Genomic DNA, 24,785 nt, shown 5'->3' with positions numbered 1-24,785 from the left:
TAACTAAAGGCTCCTTTCGTCTCCGATCCCATTAGCCAAGGAGCAAACGGTTCCTTCTTCCGCGCAGGCGAGAGGCAGCCCTCGGGAACCCGTCCTACCTAGGGGCAGGGGGGGGGGCGCTGTTTTCTTCTTTAAAAAAAAAAGGCCTTCTTCTTCTGGCCTCTTTGAAGTCCTCCCAGCCCCCTTGGCAGGTTGTTAACTTGGCTCTGCGTTGATGGCCCAATGGGAGCCACGCCCTCAAAAGCAGGAGCGATCGCGTTTACTTGGGAACCAGCCCGCGAGACTGCGGGTACAGCTGAGAGCTGGAGGTGCTGGAGGGGGAGCCGCTGGACTTCCTTCCGGTTCTAGGCCTGGAGGGATACAAGAGGGGGGAGCATGAAAAGCAAATTTATTTTTAAAAATCGGCACATTCACGGGCAGGAAACAAAGGAAAGGCTACAAATCAGGATCTGAAATTGCATTTTTGACTAGCATTTGATTTGTTGTATACAGGTGAAACTCGCAAAATTAGAATATCGTGCAAAAGTTCATTTATTTCAGTAATGCAACTTAAAAGGTGAAATTAATAAATGAGATAAGACTCATTACATGCAAAGCAAGATAGTTCAAGCTGTGATTTGTCATAATTGTGATGATTATGGCTTACAGCTCATGAAAACCCCAAATCCACCATCTCAGAAAATTAGAATATTACATGCAATCAATAAAACAAGGATTGTACATAGAACAATATCAGACCTCTGTAAAGTATAAGCATGCATATGTACTCAGTACTGGTTTGGGCCCCTTTTGCAGCAATTACTGCCTCAATGGGGCATGGCATGGAAGCTATCAGCCTGTGGCACCGCTGAGGTGTTATGGAAGACCAGGATGGTTCAATAGCGGCCTTCAGCTCTTCTGCATTGTTCGGTCTCATGTCTCTCATCTTTCTCTTGGCAATGCCCCATAGATTCTCTATGGGGTTCAGGTCAGGCGAGTTTGCTGGCCAATCAAGCACAGTAATCCCACGGTCATTGAACCAGGTTTTGGTGCGTTTGGCAGTGTGGGCAGCTGGAAAATGAAGTCAGCATCCCCATAAAGCTCGTCTGCGGAAGGAAGCACGAAGTGCTCCGAAATCTCCTGGTAGACGGCTGCGTTGGTTCCACCACAAAACCGCGTTCGACTAAAGGGCGCTCGACGAAACCGCGTAGCTGACGTCATCACAGTGCGACAACAGCGCGGAGAAAAAAGCACGCTGTAAACGCTAAACCTAAACCTAACCCTAAACCTAACTCTAAACCTAACCCTAAACCTAACCCTAAACCTAACCCTTAACCTAACGCTAAACCTAATCCTAACCCTAACCCTTAACCTAACCCTAAAGCTAACCCTAAAGCTAACCCTAAACCTAACCCTTACCTTAAGTTGAATCGGCTTGCTTTCAAAGCGCTATTTAAAGCGCCCTTCTTTCTCCGCGCTCGCTGTTGTCGCCCTGTTGATGACATCAGCGACGCGGTTTAATCGGGCACGCTTTAGTCGAGCGCGGTTTTGTCGTGCCACGGGCTGCGTTGACCCTGGTCTTAATGAAGCACAGTGGTCCAAAGTCCTCTTTTTCTGATGAGAGCAACTTTTGCGTCTCATTTGGAAACCAAGGACCCAGAGTATGGGGGAAGAATGGAGAGGCCAATCAATTACAGTAATCCCACGGTCACTGAACCAGTTTTGGGTGCTTTTGGCAAAAGTTGCTCTCATCAGAAAAGAGGACTTTGGACCAAGGAAATCTCTTCCCCCAGTTGAGGAGGCCGGAAGCCAGCCGTTTCAGCCACACAACTTTTTTGAGACCTGCAAAGAACAGTTGATTAAAATACCAGCTCACCGGGATTTAGATTTCTTGTTCGACGTGCTCTCAAAAGTAGACGCGTCCACTTGGATCTCATCTTCATCTTGCAAAGCGGCTTCTAGGGCTGCCTGGACTTTGGGGGCGATGGCTGGGCCCTCGTAATCCCTCGTGGTCCGACTGGGCAAATCCAGTTCCAGCAGGACAATGTTTTCGGCCTAAAGAGTCCAGATGCAGCAGATGTTCAATGCTTGATTGTTTCAACAGTGTAATGTCCTGGGTTTTTTTTTCCTTTTCCCTAGGTTTGTTTTTGAAAACATTCTCTTTATTTTGGGATTATTGTTGTCTTTTGTAAGCCACGGGAGAATGCGACACTGAGACAGCTTATAACTGATAGTTAAATGCGAGACAATTAATAAAGGCCTTAGATCGGCGTTCCACAAGAATCTTAGAACAAGAATCCTGGGAATTTAAGAATAGCACTAGCACTTAGACTTATATACCGCTTCCCGGTGCTTCACAGCCCTCTCTAAGAGGTTTACAGAGTCGGCCTCTTGCCCCCAAGAATCTGGGTCCTCATTTTACCAAACTCGGAAGGAAGGAAGGCTGAGTCAACTTTTGAGCCGGTCAGGATCGAACTGCTGGCAGTGAGCAGTTGAGTTAGCCTGCAAGATTGCATTTTACAACACCAGGGGAGGGAGGGAGGAATGGAGGAAGGAAGGAATGGAGGAATGGAGAAAAGAAGGGAGGGAGGGAGGGAGGAATGGAGAAAGGAAGGAAGGAAAGAAAGAATGGAAAGAGGAAGGAGGGAAAGAATGGAGAAATGCATACAGCGCCTGCGCGATCCTCCAGGAGCAGCTGGAGCATCGCACAGACGCTAGTACGCATGTGTGCACTGCGCGTGTGCACGAGGCCGCCTGCCCCGTTCCAACCGAACCGGTTGGAACGGGGTGAGAAACTCACCCCTGACGGCCACTAAATGAACTTTCGTAAGTAGAGTACCTCCTGGTACTTATTAAGAGCCGAGGTGGCGCAGTGGTTAGGGTGCAGTACTACAGGCCACTTCAGCTGACTGCTATCTGCAGTTCAGCGGTTCAAATCTCACCGGCTCAAAGGTTGACTCAGCCTTCCATCCTTCCGAGGTGGGTGAAATGAGGACCCGGATTGTTGTTGTTGGGGGCGATATGCTGACTCTGTAAACCACTTAGAAGGGGCTGAAAGCCCTATGAAGCGGTACATAAGTCTAACTGCTATTGCTATTCCTATTTTGCATGTACCTGCTTTATTCCAGATCTCTCCCCCCTCTCAAAAATGAAATTAGCCTGAGCTCACCCTGTACCGAGCTTCTGGACGGACCATCATGGACATCCTCGCGTGCTGACTCAGGGGTCTCTTGTACCCCACGGCAGACACCGGCCGTCTCATCATCTGTTGGTTCCTGGATTGGGGAAGGGAACAGCAGGTCAAATACACAATAACCGCTCATAAACAGAGACTAAGGCAGACAGACAGACAGACAGACACACACACAGTTTAAGGGAGCTTCTCTGACCACTATGAAGACAATCATTTGTCTGAAATGGTAGAGGGTCTCCTGCCTGAGCATGGGGCTGGACTAGAAGACCTCCAAGGTCCCTTCCCACTCTGTTATTCTGTAAGGATATCTCCTGTTCATCGTATGTTTGAGCCTCCAGTCCCCTAATCCTCTTTGTTGCTCTTCTCTGCACTCTTTCTAGGGTCTCCACATCTTTTCTACATCGTGGCGACCAAAACTGGATGCAGAATGGTCGTTAAGTGTGAAAAATGGTCCTAAGTCACTTTTTTCCATTGTAACTTTGAACGGTCACTAAGTGAACTGCTGTAATTTAAGGACTTTGAGAGCATCAATTTGGCGAGAGTTGGGACAGCAACCCCTGTGTGTGGATGTCCCATTCTGTCATTAACTCGAGTCTTTAGCATTGAATCAGACACGACACGACAAATTACAGGTAGTCCTCGACTTATAACCACAATGGAGTCCAACACATTTATGTTGCTGAGTGAGACATCTGTTAAGTGAGTTTGGTCCCGTTTTACGACTTTTCTCAGCACCGTCGCAAAGGGAATCCCTGCAGTTGTTAAGATAGCAACATGGTCGTTAAGTGAATCTGCTTTCCCCCCCGTTGACTTTGCTGGTCAGAAGGCCGCAAAAAGGGGTCACATGACTCTCCCAGGCACTGCAACCGTCATAAATGTGAGTCCGCTGCCGAGCGACTGAATTTCGACTTTGCTCGCCAGGAGGGCGTAAAAGGGGATCACGTGAACCTGGGAAACTGCGACCGTCATACATGTGAGTCCGTCACCCAGAGTCTGAATTTCGATCAGGTGATCTTGGGGATGGCTGCAACGGTCGTTAAGTGTGAAAAACGGCCATGGGGGTCACTTTTTTCAGTGCTGCTTCGGACGGTCGCTAAGCGAACTGTGATTACGTCGAGGACCACCTGTACGTAACTCTGGAGTTGCCCCTCAACCCTGCAAGGGAAAGGCGACTCACTCCAGTCGAGTGATGGGGTGAAGCTTCCACTGGTCTTCCTCCTCATCAAAGAAGGACCGGTTCATGATCTTGTTCTTCTCCTCCGAAGGGATGAAGTTCTCGATGATCAGGTGCCTGCGGGGGATCAGCAAAGGACAAAGTGAGATCCAGCGGCCTGGTAGGAATCCAGGAGATCTTTTCCTTGCTGGACTCCATCGTCCAGGCCCCTCGAGTAAATAGGATCATTCTCGTCTCTGGGACAGCTGACCACGAACTTCCTTCCATCCCATGTTCTAGAACACGGGTGCGGATCTATGGCCCCCTTTATGACTTCTGGACTTCAACTCCCAGAATTCCTGAGCCAGACATGGTAACTATGGCCCCCTTATCACTTAGGGACTTCAATTCCCAGAATTCCTGAGGCAGCCATGCTGGCTATGGCCCCCTTTATGACTTCTGGACTTCAACTCCCAGAATTCCTGAGCCAGACATGGTAACTATGGCCCCTTTATCACTTAGGGACTTCAATTCCCAGAATTCCTGAGGCAGCCATGCTGGCTATGGCCCCCTTTATGACATCTGGACTCCAACTCCCAGAATTCCTGAGCCAGATATGGTAACTATGGCCTCTTTATGACTTAGGGACTTCAATTCCCAGAATTCCTGAGGCAGCCATGCTGGCTATGTCCCCTTTATGACTTGTGGACTCCAACTCCCAGAATTCCTGAGCCAAACATGGTAACTATGGCCTCTTTATGACAGGACTTCAATTCCCAGAATTCCTGAGGCAGCCATGCTGGCTATGTCCCCTTTATGACTTCTGGACTTCAACTCCCAGAATTCCTGAGCCAAACATGGTAACTATGGCCTCTTTATGGCTTAGGGACTTCAACTCCCAGAATTCCTGAGGCAGCCATGCTGGCTATGGCCCCCTTATGACTTGTGGACTCCAACTCCCAGAATTCCTGAGCCAGACATGGTAACTATGGCCCCTTTATCACTTAGGGACTTCAGTTCCCAGAATTCCTGAGGCAGCCATGCTGGTTATGGCCCCTTTATGACTTCTGGACTTCAACTCCCAGAATTCCTGAGCCAAACATGGTAACTATGGCCTCTTTATGACTTAGGGACTTCAATTCCCAGAATTCCTGAGGCAGCCATGCTGGTTATGGCCCCTTTATGACTTCTGGACTTCAACTCCCAGAATTCCTGAGCCAAACATGGTAACTGTGACTTCTTTATGACTTGTGGACTTCAATTTCCAGAATTCTGGGAGTTGAAGTCCACAAGTCATAAAGGGCCCCCACTTCTGTTCTACACATGGTTAGTTGGAACCTACTTCAGCTTGAGCTCCCGGGTCAGCTCGTTCTGGGTCTGTTCCAGTTCTTGCCTCTCTTTGATGTGCTCCTCCTGCAGGTCGTGGATTTCGGCCTTCACAGCTTGCAGCTTCGAAAACAGCTGGAAGACAGGGATACAGCCATACAGTGAAACGGGGACAAGCTAACTTTGCACAAATGACTCTCTTATGTGCAGTGGTTAGAATGCCGCATTGCGGGCGGACTCTGCCAGCTGCCAGAAGTTCGATTCTCACTGGCTCATGGTTGACTCAGCCTCCCGTCCTTCCGAGGTCGGTAAAACGAGGACCCCAATTGTTGGGCGGGTAAGAGGTTGACTTTGTAAACCGCTTAAGAGAGGGCTGTAAAAGCACTGTGAAGCGGTATATAAGTCTAAGTGCCATTGTTATCATCTATCTCCAATCTACAAAACAGTCCTTTCTGCAGTTCCAAGAAGGCTCCGCCCACATTTGCACCACTCAGGTGACCCTGAGGACAGAGAGGAACCTCCAAGTGATCTCAGTGGCTCTACAAATGGATGGAAATGACCAGCTGTCTGCAAGGAATATAAATCCTTCCATTCCCCACCATCCAGTCAGAGCTGAAGAAGCTTCTGGGATGAGAAGTGAAACATCTTTAAAGAAGACACAGATAAACCTCCAAGTGGCCTCAATGAACCTCTTAAAAGGATGCAAATGTCCAGCTGTCTGCAAGGAATATAAATCCTTCCAGTCCCCACCATCCAGTCAGAGCTGAAGAAGCTTCTTGGTTGAGAAGTGAAACATCTTTAAAGAAGACACAGATAAACCTCCAAGTGGCCTCAATGAACCTCTTAAAAGGATGCAAATGTCCAGCTGTCTGCAAGGAATATAAATCCTTCCACTCCCCACCATCCAGTCAGAGCTGAAGAAGCTTCTGGGATGAGAAGTGAAATGTCTTCCAAAGAATGTCCAGTTGCCTCCTGAAAAAAGCACCTTTGGGACAACCAGGACCTGGATGACGGAAAATCTCTACAGACCTTTAGCTATGCAATTTGGGATGAAGACCCCTGGAATGGGGTGGGAGCAGGAACGGATTTCTATAAAAATTGCAGACTACAGGAACCATTTGCACCACTCAGGTGACTCCAAGGACACAGAAAAACCTCCAAGGGGCCTCAACGACCCTCTCAAAGGATGCAAAGGACCAGCTGTCTGCAAGGAGTATCAACCCTTCCCTTCCCCTCCATCTGATCAGAGCTGAGGAAGCTCCTTGGAGGAGAAGCGAAAAGTCTTCAAAGAAAAAAAAACCCAGAAAGTCCCGTTCCCTCTTCAAAATGCCCCTTTTTCAGGGGTCCTTGGTGTTCTAGAGCAGTGTTTTTCAACCTTTTTTGTGCAAAGGCACACTTTTTTCATGAAAAAAATCACGAGGCACACCACCATTAGAAAATGTTAAAAAAATTTAACTCTGTGCCTATATTGACTATATATAAAGTAATTCTCCCACGGCACACCTTACACTATGTCACGGCACACTAGTGTGCCACGGCACAGTGGTTGAAAAACACTGTTCTAGAGAACATCATCAGTGGTAGAAAAGAGTGGGGTAAGATTGTAAGTAAACCCCACACTCTCTGTCACTGATCGTGTAACCTAGTTCGGTAATGAAACTTCCACAAGAAAACAACCTCAGAGAGCATCAAGGACTCCCTCCTTCTCCACCTGCTATACAAATATTCTCTTTTACTCATATCACCTTTTTTAGTTTCTTAGTTTTGATGTCCACTTCCTGCTGTAAGGAGCTATAGGTCTCCTTCAGTTCTAAGGTCTCTTCATCCCGACTTTCCATCTGCTGTTGGATTTCCCGTTCCCGGCGTTTCTGTGGGACATGACATACATTCATTTAAAGCTTTCCAATTCACCAATCTTTACATTTCTGCTCTTGTTAAGGCAGTGTTTCTCAACCTTGGCAACTTGAAGGTGTCCGGACGTCAACTCCCAGAATTCCCCAGCCAGCGAATGCGTCCGGACATCTTCAAGTTGCCAAGGTTGAGAAACACTGTGTTAAGGGAACCATTCAGAGGGGACACACATCTTGGCGCAAGAACTAACTCATTTCCTAAGTGGGGACTTACAGCCTCTTTATTCCAAAGTAAATATCAATGAATTAACAGTTATATAGAGTCCATAAAAACTTTAGAAACCCGTTTAGTATAATTGGCTCTCATGTCCTAACTCAGGGGCGTCCAAACTTGGGAACTTTTAAGACTTGCGGACTTTAACTCCCAGAATTCTGCACTCTTTCAAGAGACTCAACATCTTTTTTACATCATGGCAACCAAAACTGGATGCAGAATTCCAGGTGTGGCCTTACCAAGGCATTATAAAGTGGTATTAACACTTCACGTATCTTGATTCTCCTCCCTTTGTTGATGCAGCCTAGAACTCTGTTGGCTTTTTTGGCAGCTGCTGCACACGGCTGACTCCTATTTAAATGCTTGTCCACTAGGACTCCAAGATCCCTTTCACAGCTACTACTGTTGAGCAAGGCACCACCTACACTGTACCTGTGCATTTCGTTTTTCTTGCCTAAATGTAGAACACTCTTTTCACCATTGAATTTCATTTTGTTAGATAGTGCCCGATGTTCAAGTTTGCTTGGGAAATGTTCTTGGCGGCCTTTGTCCAGGAGTGGGAAAGAGGTTATGCTGGCATGTGAAGAGCACAATAAAGATTATGAGAGAAGGAGTGATCCTGTCCTTATCTCACCTGCTCAGCAATCTCCTGCCGTTTCTGTTCCAGGATTTTCTGCTGCTCGTTGGTGTGGTCCACAATGTTCTTCCCACCAACAAGGAGCTTGCTCTCCATTGCCTTAAAAGTAAAATAAATGAATAAGGGGCGCCAGGGAAGAAATCTCATAAAATTAGAAGACTGCGAATGCCAACCTTGCCTTACAACTGTCATTCCACTCAATTTAAAAATTTAAAGAAAATATATATATTCTTCATACAGTGTACATCTGGCTGCCATTTGCCAAAGCGGTAAATCAGATTCAACTGATAACGCTAAGCCGGACACATTGACTTCCACTACTGACTGACGATAAATTAAGATATTTGCTAGAAATGCAGAAATAACCTGCCCTTCGCTGCATTCAGGTTATTTTATTCATGAATTTAGAATGTTTACACAGCCGCTTGCTCACAGCGACTCTAGGAGGCTTACAAACAATAAAAAACTCACAATAGGAAAAAAATAAAAACAAACATAATCAGAAACGCCCAGCCACCCACCCCACGATGACAACACATAGATAAATAAGCCAGTTGTTGTGGTTGTTGTTATTATTATCATCATCATTTTGCAGATGTTTTGATGGACGGGTAATAAAACAGCCTCTCAATATAATAAGAATAATTTCCCCTTTTGTTTCTGCATATCTCAAGCTGCAGATGCGTCTCCCAGTCTGTATTTTCTGAATACACACAAAAGTACAGGTAGTCCTCCACTTACAACAGTTCACTTAGTGACCGTCCAGTTACGACGTCACTGAAAAAAGTGAGTTAGGGCCATTTCTCACACTTACGACCGTTGCAGTATCCCCAGGGTCATGTGATCCAAATTCAGACGCTTGGCAACTGACTTGTATTTACGACGGTCGCCGTGTCCCCGGGGGTCATGCGATCCACTTTGGCGACCATCCGACAAGCAAAGTCAAGAAGGGAAGCCAGATTCGCTTAACAACCGTGTGACTCCTTGAACAACTGCAATGGATCACTTAACAAACGGGGCAAGGAAAGTCGCAAAATGGGGGCAAAACTCAACAAATGTCTCAGCCACCTAAATTCTGGGCTCAATTGTGGTTTTAAGTTGAGGATGACCTGTACATTTTTACATTTTTTTTTAGTCTTTTAAAGACCCTGTAATTCCTTACAGTGGGGTGGAGTCGGGGCAATTGAATGGAGTTATTTCCTGGCCGGATGCCCTTCCTGTCTCCAATGCAGAGTTCGCAGCGTATAGTTACTCTTTTTTTAAACCATGTATTTATTTATTTATTGTAACCAGACAACAACCCTCTTTATGTGGGTATTGAATATCTTGCTCTTTCTATTCATATTATATTATAATAGAAAGAGCAACATATTCAATATCCCTATAAAGAGTTTGTTGTCTGGTTACCATTCTTTTGAGTAACACTCATCACAGTAATAATAATAATAATAATAATAATAATAATAATAATAATAATAATAATAATAATAATAATAATATTCTCTAGCAGTAACCTCATAATGACTTTTCCCCTCATAATATTAATACATATTATTAATATTAATCAAAATTAATAAGTTACAATAATGGAAGCAGGTAATTCACTCATCGTGCTCAGAGAGAGAAATATCTGCAGCTACCTAGGATCGAACTCACAGCCTCCTGATTGCGAGGCCAGAGTTCCACCTCTAGGCCACCGCAGCGCTCTGAGGGTTACCTGGACATGTTCTGCTGATTAATGACCAGCGTAAATGCATCGTCCAGTACAGTGTTTCTCAACCTTGGTGACTTTAAGTCCTGTGGACTTCAACTCCCAGAATCCCCCAGCCAGCATAGGGGGATTCTGGGAGTTGAAGTCCACAGGACTTAAAGTCACCAAGGTTGAGAAACACTGGTCCAGTAGAAACGGCGTCTCACCTTGATTTTGGCACCCAGCTTTTCGGCGGCCTCCTTCTCCCGTTTGAGGTCTTCCATCTTCTTCTCCTTCTCCTTCAGGAGCCTCATCTTGTCCTCGGCCACCAAGCTGTGGTCCTCCAGGATGGCCTTCTTCTCGATCTCCAGCTTCTCCTGCTGCTCTTTCCAGTAGTCGTCTTTGTCCGCCCCTTCCTCCTGCTCCCCTTCCTCCTCCTCCTCCTCCTCCTCTTCTTCCTCCTCCTCCTCCTCGCCCATGCCGCCGTCTCTCCTCCTCTCCTTCTTCTTCCTCTTGACGATGGACCTTTTCTCCAGCTGAGCCTTCAGGCGGGCAATTTCTTCCTGGAATTCCCGCAGGAGAGCGTCCTTGGGGTCTTCGTTGACCCGTGGCTTGTTCTTGATGTTCTTGGCACGGTTGGCGTATCTCAAAGTGGTCAGGGTCTCCTCCACGTTGTAGGAGGCGGGGCCGATGTTGGCGACCATCACGGTCTTGGCGTTGCCCCCCAAGGAGTCCTGGAGCAGCCGGGTCAGCTTGGAGTCCCGATAGGGGATGTGGGTGCTTTTGCCGTCCACGAGGGCAGAGATGACGTTGCCCAGGGCAGAGAGGGAGAGGTTGATCTTCGTGGCTTCTTTCAACCTCTCCCCCTGGGCGCCGGTCTTGGACTGGCGCTCGCTGCCCGCCAGGTCCACCAGGTTCAACTTCCCGACCCGTATGTGGTTCTCCCCGTCCAGCCCAACCTCGCTGCATTCGATGGTGATGACGAAAATGGCGTGGGAGCGCGAACTGTGCTCGTTCATGTTGGTCGCGCCCACCGAGCGGTTCTGGTTCCCGACGTTCATGACGTGTTCGATTTCCTTCACGCTTTTGGTGACGAAGGAGGAGAGGTCCTTGACGTAGATCCCCGTGTCGGGCCTCTCCTTGAGCTCCAGCCTCTTGGACTGGTCCTTGGAGAGCAAGTCCCTGATTTCTTCTTGGTAGATCTCCAAGTAGGAGGCCCTCACCAGATACTGCTGGTTCTGAGAGCGGGAAATGTGGGTGAAGATGTGGTCGAAGGAGTTGGGGATGACCCCTCGCTTCTCAACGTCTCCACGCACGCCTTCCATGGTGTACGTCTTCCCGGTCCCGGTTTGCCCGTAAGCGAAAATGGTCCCGTTAAACCCCTGGAGGACCGAGTCCACCAACGGCCGGAAAGTCTCATCGTAAAGCTCAAACTGTTTGGAGCTCCAGTCATAAACGGCGTCGAAGGTGAAGGTCTTTGGAAGCTCGTGAGATGTCCCCTTGGGGTTCTTCACCGAGACCTGCCCCAATTTCACGTCCACTTCCACCACCTGTTCATAGGAGGCCACTTTCTCTTTGCTGTTCATGGGCCGGCATCGTACGACAACCCTGACCGACTCCGAGCACTTTAACTTCGACATGACCACGGATTAGCACGGGGGCCAAAGGAATGGATGGCGGGATCACGGAGACCAAGGATTCTTCTAATCCTAGAAAGAAGGTAGTACAAGAACAAAATATAAGGGTAAGACACCACAATGGTTAATACAGCAAGCAGAAGTTCCAATCCGAGTAGAGTAGAGTAGAGTAGAATAGAATAGAAAATATGGCATGGCATAGCATAGAATAGAATAGTGGAAATAGAATAGAATATATGGAATGGAAGGGGAGAGGAGAAGAGAATAATGGAATGAGGATAGGATAGGATAGGATAGGATAAGATAGAAAATATGGAAGGGAAGGGAAAAGAAGATAATTCTTTATTGGCCAAGTGTTGATTGGACACACAAGGAATTTGTCTTTGGTGCAGATGCTCTCAGTGGACATAAATGGACAAGATAAATTCATCAAGAATCATAAGGGATGACACGTAATGATAGTCATAGGGTTTAGTAAATAAGCAATCAGGAAACAGAGATGAGCCGAGATGGCGCAGTGGTTAGGGTGCAGCACTGCAGGCCACTTCAGCTGACTGTGATCTGCAGTTAAGCGGTTCAAATCTCACCGGCTCAAGGTCGACTCAGCCTTCCATCCTTCCGAGGTGGGAGAAATGAGGACCCGGACTGTGGGGGCAAGTTGCTGACTCAAATTGCTAAAAAATTTGTAAACCGCTTAGAGAGGGCTGAAAGCTCTATTAGGCGGTATAGAAGTCTAATAAATAAATAAATAAATAAATAAATAAATAAATAAATAAATAAATAAATAAATAAATATCAATATAAATCGTAAGGATGCAAGCAACAGAGTTCCAGCCCTGCAGTCATAAGTGGGAGGAGATGGGGGATAGGGACGATGAGAGGACTAATAGTAACATTAACATTTTAACATCCTTGATCAGCGGTGTCCAACCTTGGCAACTTTTAAGATTTGTGGTCTTCAACTCCCCAAATTCCCTACCGAATTGGCCATGGCCAATCGTCACAGCTCCTGCCAGGAGTTCGATCCTGACTGGCTCCAGGTTGATTCAACCCTTTCCAAGGTCGGTAAAATGAGGGCTCGGATTTTTGAGGGCAAGAGGGAAATAATGCTGACACTGTCAACCAACCAGTGAGTGCTATAAAGGTAGTCTTTGACTTACAACAGGTCATTTAGCGACAGTTCAAATTTATGACTACACTAAAAAAAAGTTATGATCGTTCTTCACACTTATGACCATTGCAACATCCCCAGGGACACGATTAAATTTCAGACGCTTGGCAACTGGTTCATATTTACGATGGTCGCAGTGTCCCACGGTCATTGGATCCCCTTTTGCGACCTTCTATGTCAACGTGGAAGCCAGATTCACTTAACAACCGTGTTACTAGCTTAATAACTGCAGTGATTCGCTGAACAACTGTGGCAAAAAAAAAAAGTGTGGTAAAATGGAACAAAATTCACTTAACTAATTCTGTTCTACTTAGCAACACAAAAGTTTGGGCTCAATTGCGGTTGTAGCTCGAGGACTACCCGCAAAGCACCGTACTGCTATTAAACCTGGCTCCAGATTCACACCTGCCACAATGGAACAGCTTAGAACAGGCTATAAAAACACTATGGAAAAAGATGTTGAGACTCTAGAAAGAGTGCAGAGAAGAGCAACCAGGATGATGAGGGGATTGGAGGCTCAAACATACGATGAACGGTTGCAGGAACTGGGCCTGGCTGGTCTAGGGAAGAGAAGGACCAGGAGAGACAGGAGAGCATCTTCCAATATTGGAGGTGCTGCCACAGAGAGGAGGGGGCCAAGCTATTCCCCAAAACCCCCGAAGGCCAGACAAGGAATAATGGATGACCAAGGAGCGATTCAACCTGGAAATAAGGAGGAATTTCCCGACAGTGAGGACTATCAACCCATGGAACAGAAGTTGCCTTCAGAAGTTGTGGGAGCTTCATCCCTGGAGGCTTTCAAGAAGAGACTGGAATGGTTTCAGAAATGGTGTAGGGTCTCCTGCTTGGGAGGGGGGTTGGACTAGATGACCTATAAGGTCCCTTCCAACTCTGTTAATCTGAATCAATCTAAGAGGATCAAAGGCCTGGATACTAAAACATACAATGAACGGTTGCAGGAACTGGGCCTGGCTGGTCTAGGGAAGAGAAGGACCAGGGGAGACAGGAGAGCATCTTCCAATATTGGAGGTGCTGCCACAGAGAGGAGGGAGCCAAGATATCCCCCAAAACCCCCAAAGGCCAGACAAGGAAAAATGGATGGAAACTGACCAAGGAGAGATTCAACCTGGAAATAAGGAGGAACTTTCTGACAGTGAGAACCATCAACCCATGGAAGAGAAGTTGCCTTCAGAAGTTGTGGGAGCTTCATCCCTGGAGGCTTTCAAGAAGAGACTGGACTGCCATCGGTCAGAAACAGTGTAGGGTCTTCTGCTTGGGTGGGGGGGGTTGGACTAGATGACCTCCAAGGTCCCTTCCAACTCTGTTATTCTGCACCTGTGTCTAATCTGTACCTATAGGCTGGCAAAGGCTGCTGTTGACAGAGGAGCTGCACTGATGCACACGTTAACTCTCCCTGTGAAAGTGTAAATTGTCCAGCCACCGTTTTACCATCGGGGCATCCGCGGTGCTCAATTTAGGGCAGGGCCCACCAGGATTTTACCCTGGCATCCCTTTGCAGCGCAAACCTCCTTATTCTGGTGAAAACTGAATCGGCCGGGGGCTTCTGATCCCCGGTTGGACGTCCTTCCGACTATTCTCATCCGCCTGGGATGAAAGGGAAAGGCCAGAGGGTTACAGATTCCTCACATCCTTCAAGGGGAAAATGTGTTTAAAACTGAGCAATTTCTTGATTTCAGATGAAGCTCGCCTTGGAGCGGACGTCCATCTGGGTGACCTTGTCACGTCCCCTGTAGTTTTCTTGGCTGCAAAGCCAACTGTGGTGCTATTATTGTGTTCTCCCAGGACACAAACCTTTCTATACTTCTTACCTACGCCTGCACTCGTTTCTGGCCCAAACCGGACCTATTTTGGGGTTTCTTAAGTCAGCCGAGGTGAGTCAGACACGACTACCACGAAGCTGGCCAATCCTTGACTCACCTTCCTCCTTGGGCATGTGGGAAATCGTTACACCTGAAGGTAAAGGTTCCCCTCGCACATACGTCAGTGGTGAGTCCTGGATCCTGTCGCAACCGGTACACCACGCACGGGGCCGGCCGTCCTAGTCAGGCATGCGAGCTGCGCACGCCACCGCCCTGCGACACTCAGCTGCTCGGCAGAGGTCACACAAGGTTACTAGATAGATAGATAGATAGATAGATAGATAGATAGATAGATAGATAGATAGGTAGGTAGGTAGGTAGGTAGGTAGGTAGGTAGGTAGGTAGGTAGGTAGGTAGGTAGGTAGGTAGGTAGGTAGGTAGGTAGATAGATAGATAGATAGATAGATAGAGATAGGGATGGATAGATAGATAGATAGAGATAGATAAATAGATATAGATAGGGATAGATAGATAGATAGATAGATAGATAGATAGATAGATAGATAGATAGATATAGATAGGGATAGATAGATAGATAGATAGATAGATAGATAGATAGATAGATAGATAGATAGATAGATAGATAAATAGATATAGATAGGGATAGATAGATAGATAGATAGATAGATAGATAGATATAGATAGGGATAGATAGATAGATAGATAGATAGATAGATAGATAGATAGATAGATAGATAGATAGAGATAGATAGATGATAGGTAGGTAGGTAGGTAGATAGATAGATAAATAGATATAGATAGGGATAGATAGATAGATAGATAGATAGATAGATAGATAGATAGATAGATAGATAGAGATAGATAGATAGATAGATAGATAGATAGATAGATAGATAGATAGATAGATAGATAGATAGATAGATAGATAGAGATAGATAGATGATAGGTAGGTAGGTAGGTAGATAGATAGATAAATAGATATAGATAGGGATAGATAGATAGATAGATAGATAGATAGATAGATAGATAGATAGATAGATAGATAGATAGAGATAGGGATAGATAGATAGATAGAGATAGATAAATAGATATAGATAGGGATAGATAGATAGATAGATAGATATAGATAGGGATAGATAGATAGATAGATAGATAGATAGATAGATAGATAGATAGATAGATAAATAGATATAGATAGGGATAGATAGATAGATAGATAGATAGATATAGATAGGGATAGATAGATAGATAGATAGATAGATAGATAGATAGATAGATAGATAGATAGATAGATAGGGATAGATAGATGATAGGTAGGTAGGTAGGTAGGTAGGTAGGTAGGTAGGTAGATAGATAGATAGATAGATAGATAGATAGATAGATAGATAGATAGATAGATAGATAGATAGATAGATAAATAGATATAGATAGGGATAGATAGATAGATAGATAGATAGATAGATAGATAGATGGATGGATGGATGGATGGATGGATGGATGGATGGATGGATGGATGGATGGATGGATGGATGGATGGATGGATGGATGGATGGATGGATACTGTGTTTCTTTTGACCCCCGAAATAAGGGCTTGGCCTTATTTTCGGGGAGATCTTATTATTTTTGAGGTGCAGGAGGTGGCTAGTGGTCACCTCAGGGCTGCTGCCGTGTTGCAATATTTTCAGGGAGGGCTTATTTTGGGGGAGGACTTATTTTAGCGCATGCGCTCAAAAGCCCGATTGGGGCTTACTACCCGGGGAAGTCTTATTTTGGGGGGAATATAGGGTACACATTATCTTAAATGAATCTAGAGAGCTGCCATAACCAAACGCTGAGAAGTCAGCAAGTTAAATAGAGGATTCACATCTACCCTGGCAGCCCTTCTAGAAAGAAACGGCGCAAGAATATGGGTTTGGGGGGGGGGGGGTGTTCTTGCAGCACCCAATAAACATATTCTGCGGAGTACGGCCGCGCTATCGTCCAGGCCTTCCGCAGAAAGTCCGTGCCAGCCTGTCACAAACGTTTTAGAAAATGCTGTCCAGAGAGAGCACTTCGTCTTATGAAAGCCGAAGCCATCTGGCCCACATCCCAAAACTGAATCTAATCCATTAACTGGAAGCTCCAGGCTGCCTTTCCAACTGGCTGACGGTCGGGGGGGAAAAAACCACGGAAGCGGTTGGAATCTTGCTTTCTCGGAATAATATGAAGATGTTGTGTCTGAGTTGAATGAAGGTGGGCAGTTCAATCATCAGCTAATTGCGGGAGAAACGAAGGAGAGTTAATTCTTTTCGTTGGTCGGCAAAAGAGAGGAGGGGGGTGTACATTACGGGATTGGCTTTTACTGTCATTTTAGACACCCCAGCAAGGGATCTCGGTGCCAGGGCATGGCTGGCCACTCTCTCTGGGTGCAAAGAAAGAGTATCTCGCTCTATAAACACATCTGGAGTGTAATTCAAGCCCCCTGCGTAGCATCACCTGTGCTTTTCTCTTAATAAATCCATCTCATTAAGTAGTTATGTCTGCTCTCATCGGATTCCCCATTTTATTTTTAAACTACTTTTAATCCACCTCTTGGGAGGAGACAGGGAACCCACAGAACAATGACCTTGTTTGGAGGAGAGGAGAGGGGAGGGGAGAGGAGAATAGAATAGAATATTAGAGTACAGTAGAATAGAGTAGAATATAGAATAGAATTAAGAATGAGAATGAGAATATAATAGAATTGAATAGAGAATAGAGAATAGAATAAAGAATGAAAGAACAGAAGAGAATAAAGAGAGAATAGAATAGAATATTAAAGTGCAGTAGAATATAGAGTAGAATTAAGAATGAGAATAGAATAAAGAATGAAAGAACAGAAGAGAATAAAGGAGAATAGAATAGAATATTAAAGTACAGTACAGTAGAGTAGAATATAGAGTAGAATTAAGAATGAGAATAGAATAGAATAGAATAAAGAATGAAAGAACAGAACAGAAGAGAATAAAGAGAGAATAGAGTAGAATAGAGTGGAGTGGAATGAAATGGAATAAAGAATGAAAGAAGAATAGAATAGAATGGAATGGAATATAGAACAGAATAGAATGAATGAGTTGGAAGGGACCTTGGAGGTCTTCTAGTCTAACCCCGATTAAGCAGGGGACCTATACTATTTCAGATTAAGTGTCTGTCCAGTGTCGGTGTCCATCCATTATTCCCTGTCTGGCCTTCAGGTGCCTTGGAGAATAGCTTGACCTCCTCCTCTCTGTGGCAGCCCCTCAAATATTGGAAGATGCTCTCCTGTCTCCCCTGGTCCTTCTCTTCCCTAGACCAGCCAGGCCCAGTTCCTGCAACCGTTCTTCGTATGTTTTAGCCTCCAGTCCCCTAATTGTCTTTGTTGCTCTTCTCTGCACTTTTTCTACAGTCTCTATTTTCTATAGTGCGATGACCAAAACTGGATGCAGGACTCTAGGTGTTGGAAGGGACCTTGGAGGTCATTTAGTCCAACCCCTTGCTTAGGCAGGAAACCCTATCCCATGCCAGACAAATGGTTATCCAATCTCTTCTTAAAAACCTCCAGTGCTGGAGAGCCCAGGACTTCAAGAGGCAAGCTGCTCCATTTGTTAATTGTCCTCGCTGTTAGGAAGTTTCTCCTTAATTATCTGATTGTAGAAGTTTTACCTTTTGCTTTATATCTGCACTATAAGCCACTGAGAATTCTTTGCATTGCAATGGGGCAAAAGTAGGCGTAACAAATAAGTGAAACGGCTTGCCAGATTTCAGAATGCAGGTAGTCAATTCAACCATTCAAAGTTTCACTTAACAACCGTGTTACTAATTTAACAAATGCAATGATTCAGTTAGCAACTGTGGCTAGAGAAAGTCATAAACTGGGGCCAAACTCACCTATCCCATGTTTCACTCAGCGGCATAAAGTTTGGGCTCAATCGTGGTCATAATTCAAGGACTATCTGTCCTCCTGTAAAGATATTTTCTGCAAAGAAACACACTGGTAGCTGCAGCTAAATATATTTTCCATTACTGTACCACTCTTAAGATCTTCCTAGGAGAGGAAGCCCAAAGGCTCCCTATTGGTAATATTTATTTGTCCAATGTATACAGCTGTCCATCTCATGAACAAGTGACTTCGTGCAGTGCACGACAAGGATAAGGAACAGTTGTGTAAATAAATCGTAAAATAATATTCATTATTAAAGTTGGTCACACGGTTGGCCAGATGCTCAGATCAGATTTAGCATTTCTGTCCGTTTATTGAGTCCTTCCAGAGGACGTGGGAAGTTTGATGATGTTAAAAGATATTGCTGTTATTAAAAATATTTTTAAAATGATAAACAACAAAGTTTTAAAGAAGAAATATTAAAGGAGAAGACGTTAAACTTACAGGAGCCATCTCAAAAATTCACCAGTCCTTTCATGTCCCCAGGCCTGATTGTGCAACCAGTATTGAGGGAACTTCAGAAAGTCAAAAGACCCGAGGGTAGCTTTAATTTTGGGGAAGACTATCCCACAAAGCAGGTGCCAAAGCAGAAAAGGCCACGCCTTTTCTGGATCTGCCAAATATAATGCCCTAGCTAGTAATATCCTCAATATATCCCTGTCTCTGCTATATACTGGCAAAACAACTTGAGCTGAATAACAGGCTCTTTAATACACTCCCTCTATAGGAAAGTTATACAAATCCAGATAGAATAGAATAACAGAGTTGGAAGGGACCTTGGAGGTCTTCTAGTCCAACCCCTTGCTTAGACAGGAAACCTTACACCACTTCAGACAAATGGTTGCCTAACATATTCTTAAAAACCTCCAGTGTTGTAGCATTCACAACTTCTGGAGGCAACTTCTGTTCCACTGATTAATTGTTCTCACTGTCAGGAAATTTCTCCTTAGTTCTAGGTTGCTTCTCTCCTTGATTAGTTTCCACCCATTGCTTCTTGTTCTGCCCTCAGGTGCCTTGGAGAATAGCTTGAGTCCCTCTTCTTTGGGGCAGCCCCTGAGATATTGGAAGGCTGCTACCATGTCTCCCCTAGTCCTTCTTTTCTTAAACCAGACATACCCAGTTCCTGCAACCGTTCTTCATATCTTTTAGTCTCCAGTCCCCTAATCCTCTTTCTTGCTCTTCTCTGCACTCTTTCCAGAGTCTCAAGATTTTTTTTTGTAATGCAGTGACCAAAACTGGACACAATAGTCCAAGTGTGGCCTTACAAAGGTCTCCACATCTTTTTTACATCATGGCGACCAAAACTGAATAGATTATTCCAGTCCTTAAATAATGGTGGCCCGAAGGCATTTGATAATAGCCCACTTATTTGTATGGATTACATATCACAAGCAAAACCTTAGAACTTAAAATAACTTTACTGTCACTTTGAATGTACACTAATCGGCATACATTAAAATGAAATTTGGTTTCCTAAAGCTCTACTTTGTGTTCATTTTATCTAACTCTTTTTCACATTTCATTCTTTCCAACTAGGGAGTAATCCAAGCAATTGAAATCATGGATATACATCAGGTAAATGTTATGTTTTGGCCAGTTGTGGCTTTTTTAAATGGTTTTAAAAAAAAGGTTTCAGAGTACTTCAAAAATCCAAAAGATTTACAGCCATATCACACTGGAAGAAATGATATTTTTGAATTAGCACACTATGCCACCAAACCACCATAGCTTCTTCAAGAAAGCATGGCTTGTTCTAAATCAGGATTTCCCAAGCTTCGTGACTTTTTAGACGCGTGGACTTCAACTCCCAGAATTCCCCAGCCACCTGAGGAATTCTGGGAGTTGAAGTCCACACGTCTTACAGTTGCCAAGTAGGCCATTGTGTAAGACAGGTGTCTCCAAACTTGCCAATTCTAAGACACGTCGACTTCAACTCCCAGAATTCTTCAGGTGGCTGGGGAATTCTGGGAGTTGAAGTCCACACGTCTTAAACCCAAAGGTAGGCTATTTTTTTTTTCCAAAAGCCAAATGGACTTTCTTTTGTTTTTTTCCTTGAAGACATTTCACTTCTCATTCAAGAAGTTCTAAGTTAGAACTGAAGAACCTTTTTGGAGGTGATATATCTTCAAGGAAAAACGAGGAAAAGCCGAGTTGCCTTGTGGAAAAAAGCACCTCTGGGTGAACCGGGATGACTTGAGAATCGCCCCAGACACACATCTTCAAGTTGCCAAAGTTGAGAAACTCCTCTCACTGGATTCCTGGAGCGTGAAAGCCAAAATCGAGGAAGTCTAGTTATAGTTTTGTTGAGTTGCATGAACTCAAGTCAATACGCTTTATTGAATACGCTACAAAAATGGGCAAAGCTTTAGCAAGATGGTCAGATCTCCATTTGCCTTCTCTTCAAGAAGCCAATTCGGCCATAATAAAACTTTGCAAGAACAACAGCTGCCGGCCACCCCATCGAATTCTGATCTTCCCGATAATCTTATTTTTCTAGGGCAGTGTTTCTCAACCTTGGTGACTTTAAGTCCTATGGACTTCAACTCCCAGAATCCCCCAGCCAGCTGTGCTGGCTGGGGGATTCTGGGAGTTGAGGTCCACAGGACTTAAACGTCGTCACGGTTGAGAAACGCTGGTCTATGTGCTAATGCTAATATAGTCCCAAGTCTTCAGCTCTGACAGCATAGTGGGAAACATCAGAGCTGAAGAAGCTTCTTGGCTGGGGAATTCTGGGAGTTGAAGTCCACAGGACTTAAAGTCACCAAGGTTGAGAAACACTGGTCTAGGGGAACCAGTCAGTTACAGATATTCATGTGTCTATCTATTGTATGGATAGAAAGATTGGATAGATAGAAAAATTAGACAGGTAGGCAGACAAGATAGATAGACCGATGGATGGATAGATATGAGAGGGAGGGGAGGGGGGGAGAGAGATAATAGGTAGATAGATATAGAGATAGATATAGAGAGATAGAGATAATAGAGCTAGAGCAACAGACCAACCTGACAGACAGATAGATATAGATAGACATGGATAGATGATAGAAAGAGAATCAGAGAGAGATGATAGAATAGATGACAGTTACAGACAGACAGAGATATTCAAGGACCTGAAAACTGCTAACCATCTCAGTTTAAAAATAAAGAAATAAACTGGCAAAATGCAAGAGAGCCAAGAGAAGGCTTTTGATATCAGGAATAACATCCGCTTGATATATTTTTAAAAAAAGCTTTTCATTCATCCGAGTAGAAAGAGCCCACAGCTTAATCCCATTTGTTCTAAGACAAACCTGGTTTCGGTTGAAAAGTCTACTCTCGTCAAAAATGCAACACGTTGCCCCCCACCCACACCCAAAAAACCCACAAATTAGTAAAAGGAGTATTTCCAGTTCAGGCAGTTCACTGGCTGAAGACAGGCATCAGATCTGCCCAAAACAGCAAAAGAAAACAATTCCTTAGAAAGGACAATGGGTCACTCTTTATCCTCAGTCCAGCCCTCCTACCCCATGGAATTCCCTCTCCCCCCAGGGTCTGACAGGACTCACACGGAGGTGTGTGTGTGTGTGTACGCCTTCAAACTTTGAGGGAACCCTTAAAACCTGTTTCTTCCCCCAAACATTGGGATGGGGAGCTGAGAACAGGGTGAGAATGTGGGGGTGGCATCAGGAAAGTGCAATGGTGCTGCCAGGTTTTCTTGGGACTTGGATGGATACATCCATCCATCATCTATCTATCTATCTATCTATCTATCTATCTATCTATCTATCTATCTATCTATCTATCTATCTATCTATCTATCTATCTATCATCTCTCTATCATCATCTATCAATATATCATCTATCTATCATCTATCTATCTCTCTATCATCTCTCTATCATCATCTATCAATATATCATCTATCTATCATCTATCTATCTATCTATCTATCTATCTATCTATCTATCTATCTATCTACCTATCATCTACCTATCATCTATCTATCTATCTATCTATCTATCTATCTATCTATCATCTATCTATCATCTATCTATCTATCTATCTATCTATCTATCTATCTATCTATCTATCTATCTATCTATCTATCATCTATCTATTTATCTATCAGCCATCTCACCTGAAGGACTGGTTTCCTGTTTCTTTGGTTTTTATGGCTGAATACATTGTTTTGCTCTTGGCTAACAGGCCACTCAGAATTTGTGTTTTTAAGATGGGCGGCAATGCAAAGGGAATGAATGAATGAATGAATGAATGAATGAACGAATGAACAAACGAATTGGTTGGCTGGTTAACTGAGCCAGTCCCACTCTGGGCCCAGCCTACCACACAGGGTTGTTGTTGTGAGGAAAAGAGAAGGCAGGAGGATTAGGCATGTTCCCCAGTGTGTGTGTGTACACTGTATAGTGTGTGTGTGTGTGTGTGTGTGTATGCATGTCTGTGTATGCATATACATGCATACATAGATACACATACAATATACAGTGTACACACACACACATATATATATATACACATATGTATATGTGTATCTATCTCTGTGTAGGCCTATGCTGCTGTACATATATGAATGTGTGTGTGTGTGTGTGTGCTGTGTTTGCCTCAGTTTATGACTATTAACTGAATATTTATGTATGTATGTATATACATACATACATACATATATATATGTTGTATTTGTGCTGATACATATTTATATACATAAAAATATATACACATTTATATACACATAAATACATATACTGATAAATAAATATATATAAATGCACACACATATTTTTATTTTACCACGTTTTCAGGCAGAGAGCATGCCAAATCCCCCTGCCTTCTCATTTCTCCGTAACAATCCAGAAAGGGACTGACCAGCTATCATCCATTCCTTCCATCATTCTTATTGCTCATCGCACAATCAGCCTTCAATGTTCAGGCAGGATTTGGCCTTTTCACCCATTTTTTTATTTTTATTTTTATGAATGAATGAAAGGCAGCTGGCTGACTTCGGGCCAGTCCCTGCCCGGCCTACCTCCCAGGGTGGCAGTTATGGGGAAAAGAGAAGGCAGGAGCATTAGGCATGTTCGTTTGTGTGTTTGTGTGTGTGTATGCATGCACGTACTGTATTGTGTGTGTATGTATCCACATATATGTGCATGTATGTATGTATGTATGTGGCCTATGCTGCTATACATACATACATACATACACACACACACACACAAACACACCAATATTATTTTACCACCTATTTTCAGGCAGAGAGCATGCCGAAGCCCCGCCCCCCCTTCTCATTTCCCCACAACCACCCTACAAGATTTTCATCCATTTTTTTTTTAATTTTTTCTTTTTATGAATGAATGAAAGGCAGCTGGCTGACTTCGGGCCCGTCCCTCTCTCGGCCCGGTCTACCTCCCAGGGTTGTTGCTGTTGTTGTGGGGGGGGGGGGGTTGGGGAGAGAGAAACAGGAGGAAGAAAGAAGCCTTAAAAGCCTGTTATTCGCCTGGAGTTCTATATTTTAAATAAATATTAAATATTCGCCTGGAGTTCTATATTTTAAATAAATATTAAATATTCGCCTGGAGTTCTATATTTTAAATAAATATTAAATATTAAATATTCGCCTGGAGTTCTATATTTTAAATAAAGCGGGATATAAATGTAAAAAAATAAAAATAAAAACCACAAAAGCGGATCAGGGGGAAAAAAGAAAGAAAACCAAGGCAGGGAAGGAGGACGAAGCGCCGGGCCTCCCTCCCTCCCCCTGCCAAGGCTTACCTGGCGGCCGGCGGCCCCTCCGCCCATGGCCGGCGCCGCCTCAGAGGGCTCGGCGGGGGGCTCGGTAGGCCTGGCGCTGCCGCGGTGCCCGATGGGGCTTGTAGTCCTCCCGTGCTGGGCCTGGGAGGCTCCCTGGCGGGCGTTTCCCCCCACCCTCCCCGGGGTAGACGGGCTTTTCCCCCGCCTGGGATCCGGCGTGAGGCGGCCTGGTTGCCGCGGCCGCCGCTGAGGCCGCCGCCGCCGCTCACTTCCTTGGCAACGCGGCCGCCCGCCCACAAGCCCCTCACTTCCCTAGCGACCGGCGGCCTTGCCTAGCAACGGGAGACACGCCCG

At 44.8% G+C, this 24,785-nt stretch overlaps 1 protein-coding gene across 1 annotated transcript; it reads right to left on the bottom strand.

Annotated features, from left to right (window-relative positions):
* Window positions 1-135: 135 nt before the first annotated feature.
* KIF3B (kinesin family member 3B) lies at window positions 136-24,705 on the bottom strand. The gene is made up of 9 exons (XM_087703138.1): window positions 24,453-24,705; window positions 10,330-11,811; window positions 8,410-8,511; window positions 7,397-7,519; window positions 5,668-5,786; window positions 4,350-4,463; window positions 3,149-3,254; window positions 1,856-2,034; window positions 136-350 (listed from the first exon to the last, which is right to left on the bottom strand). Exons 2-9 carry the CDS (start codon window positions 11,740-11,742, stop codon window positions 260-262), a joined length of 2,247 nt encoding a protein of 748 aa, XP_087559264.1. The 5' UTR covers window positions 11,743-11,811; window positions 24,453-24,705; the 3' UTR covers window positions 136-259.
* Between the last annotated feature and the right edge of the window lie 80 nt (window positions 24,706-24,785).

Source organism: Thamnophis sirtalis, unplaced genomic scaffold (genome assembly GCF_051295495.1).
Source record: "Thamnophis sirtalis isolate CommonGarterSnake01/CBP01778 unplaced genomic scaffold, rThaSir2_p1.2 scaffold_26, whole genome shotgun sequence".
Classification (NCBI taxonomy): domain Eukaryota; kingdom Metazoa; phylum Chordata; class Lepidosauria; order Squamata; family Natricidae; genus Thamnophis; species Thamnophis sirtalis.
This window is presented reverse-complemented; position numbering and strand designations above follow the sequence as displayed.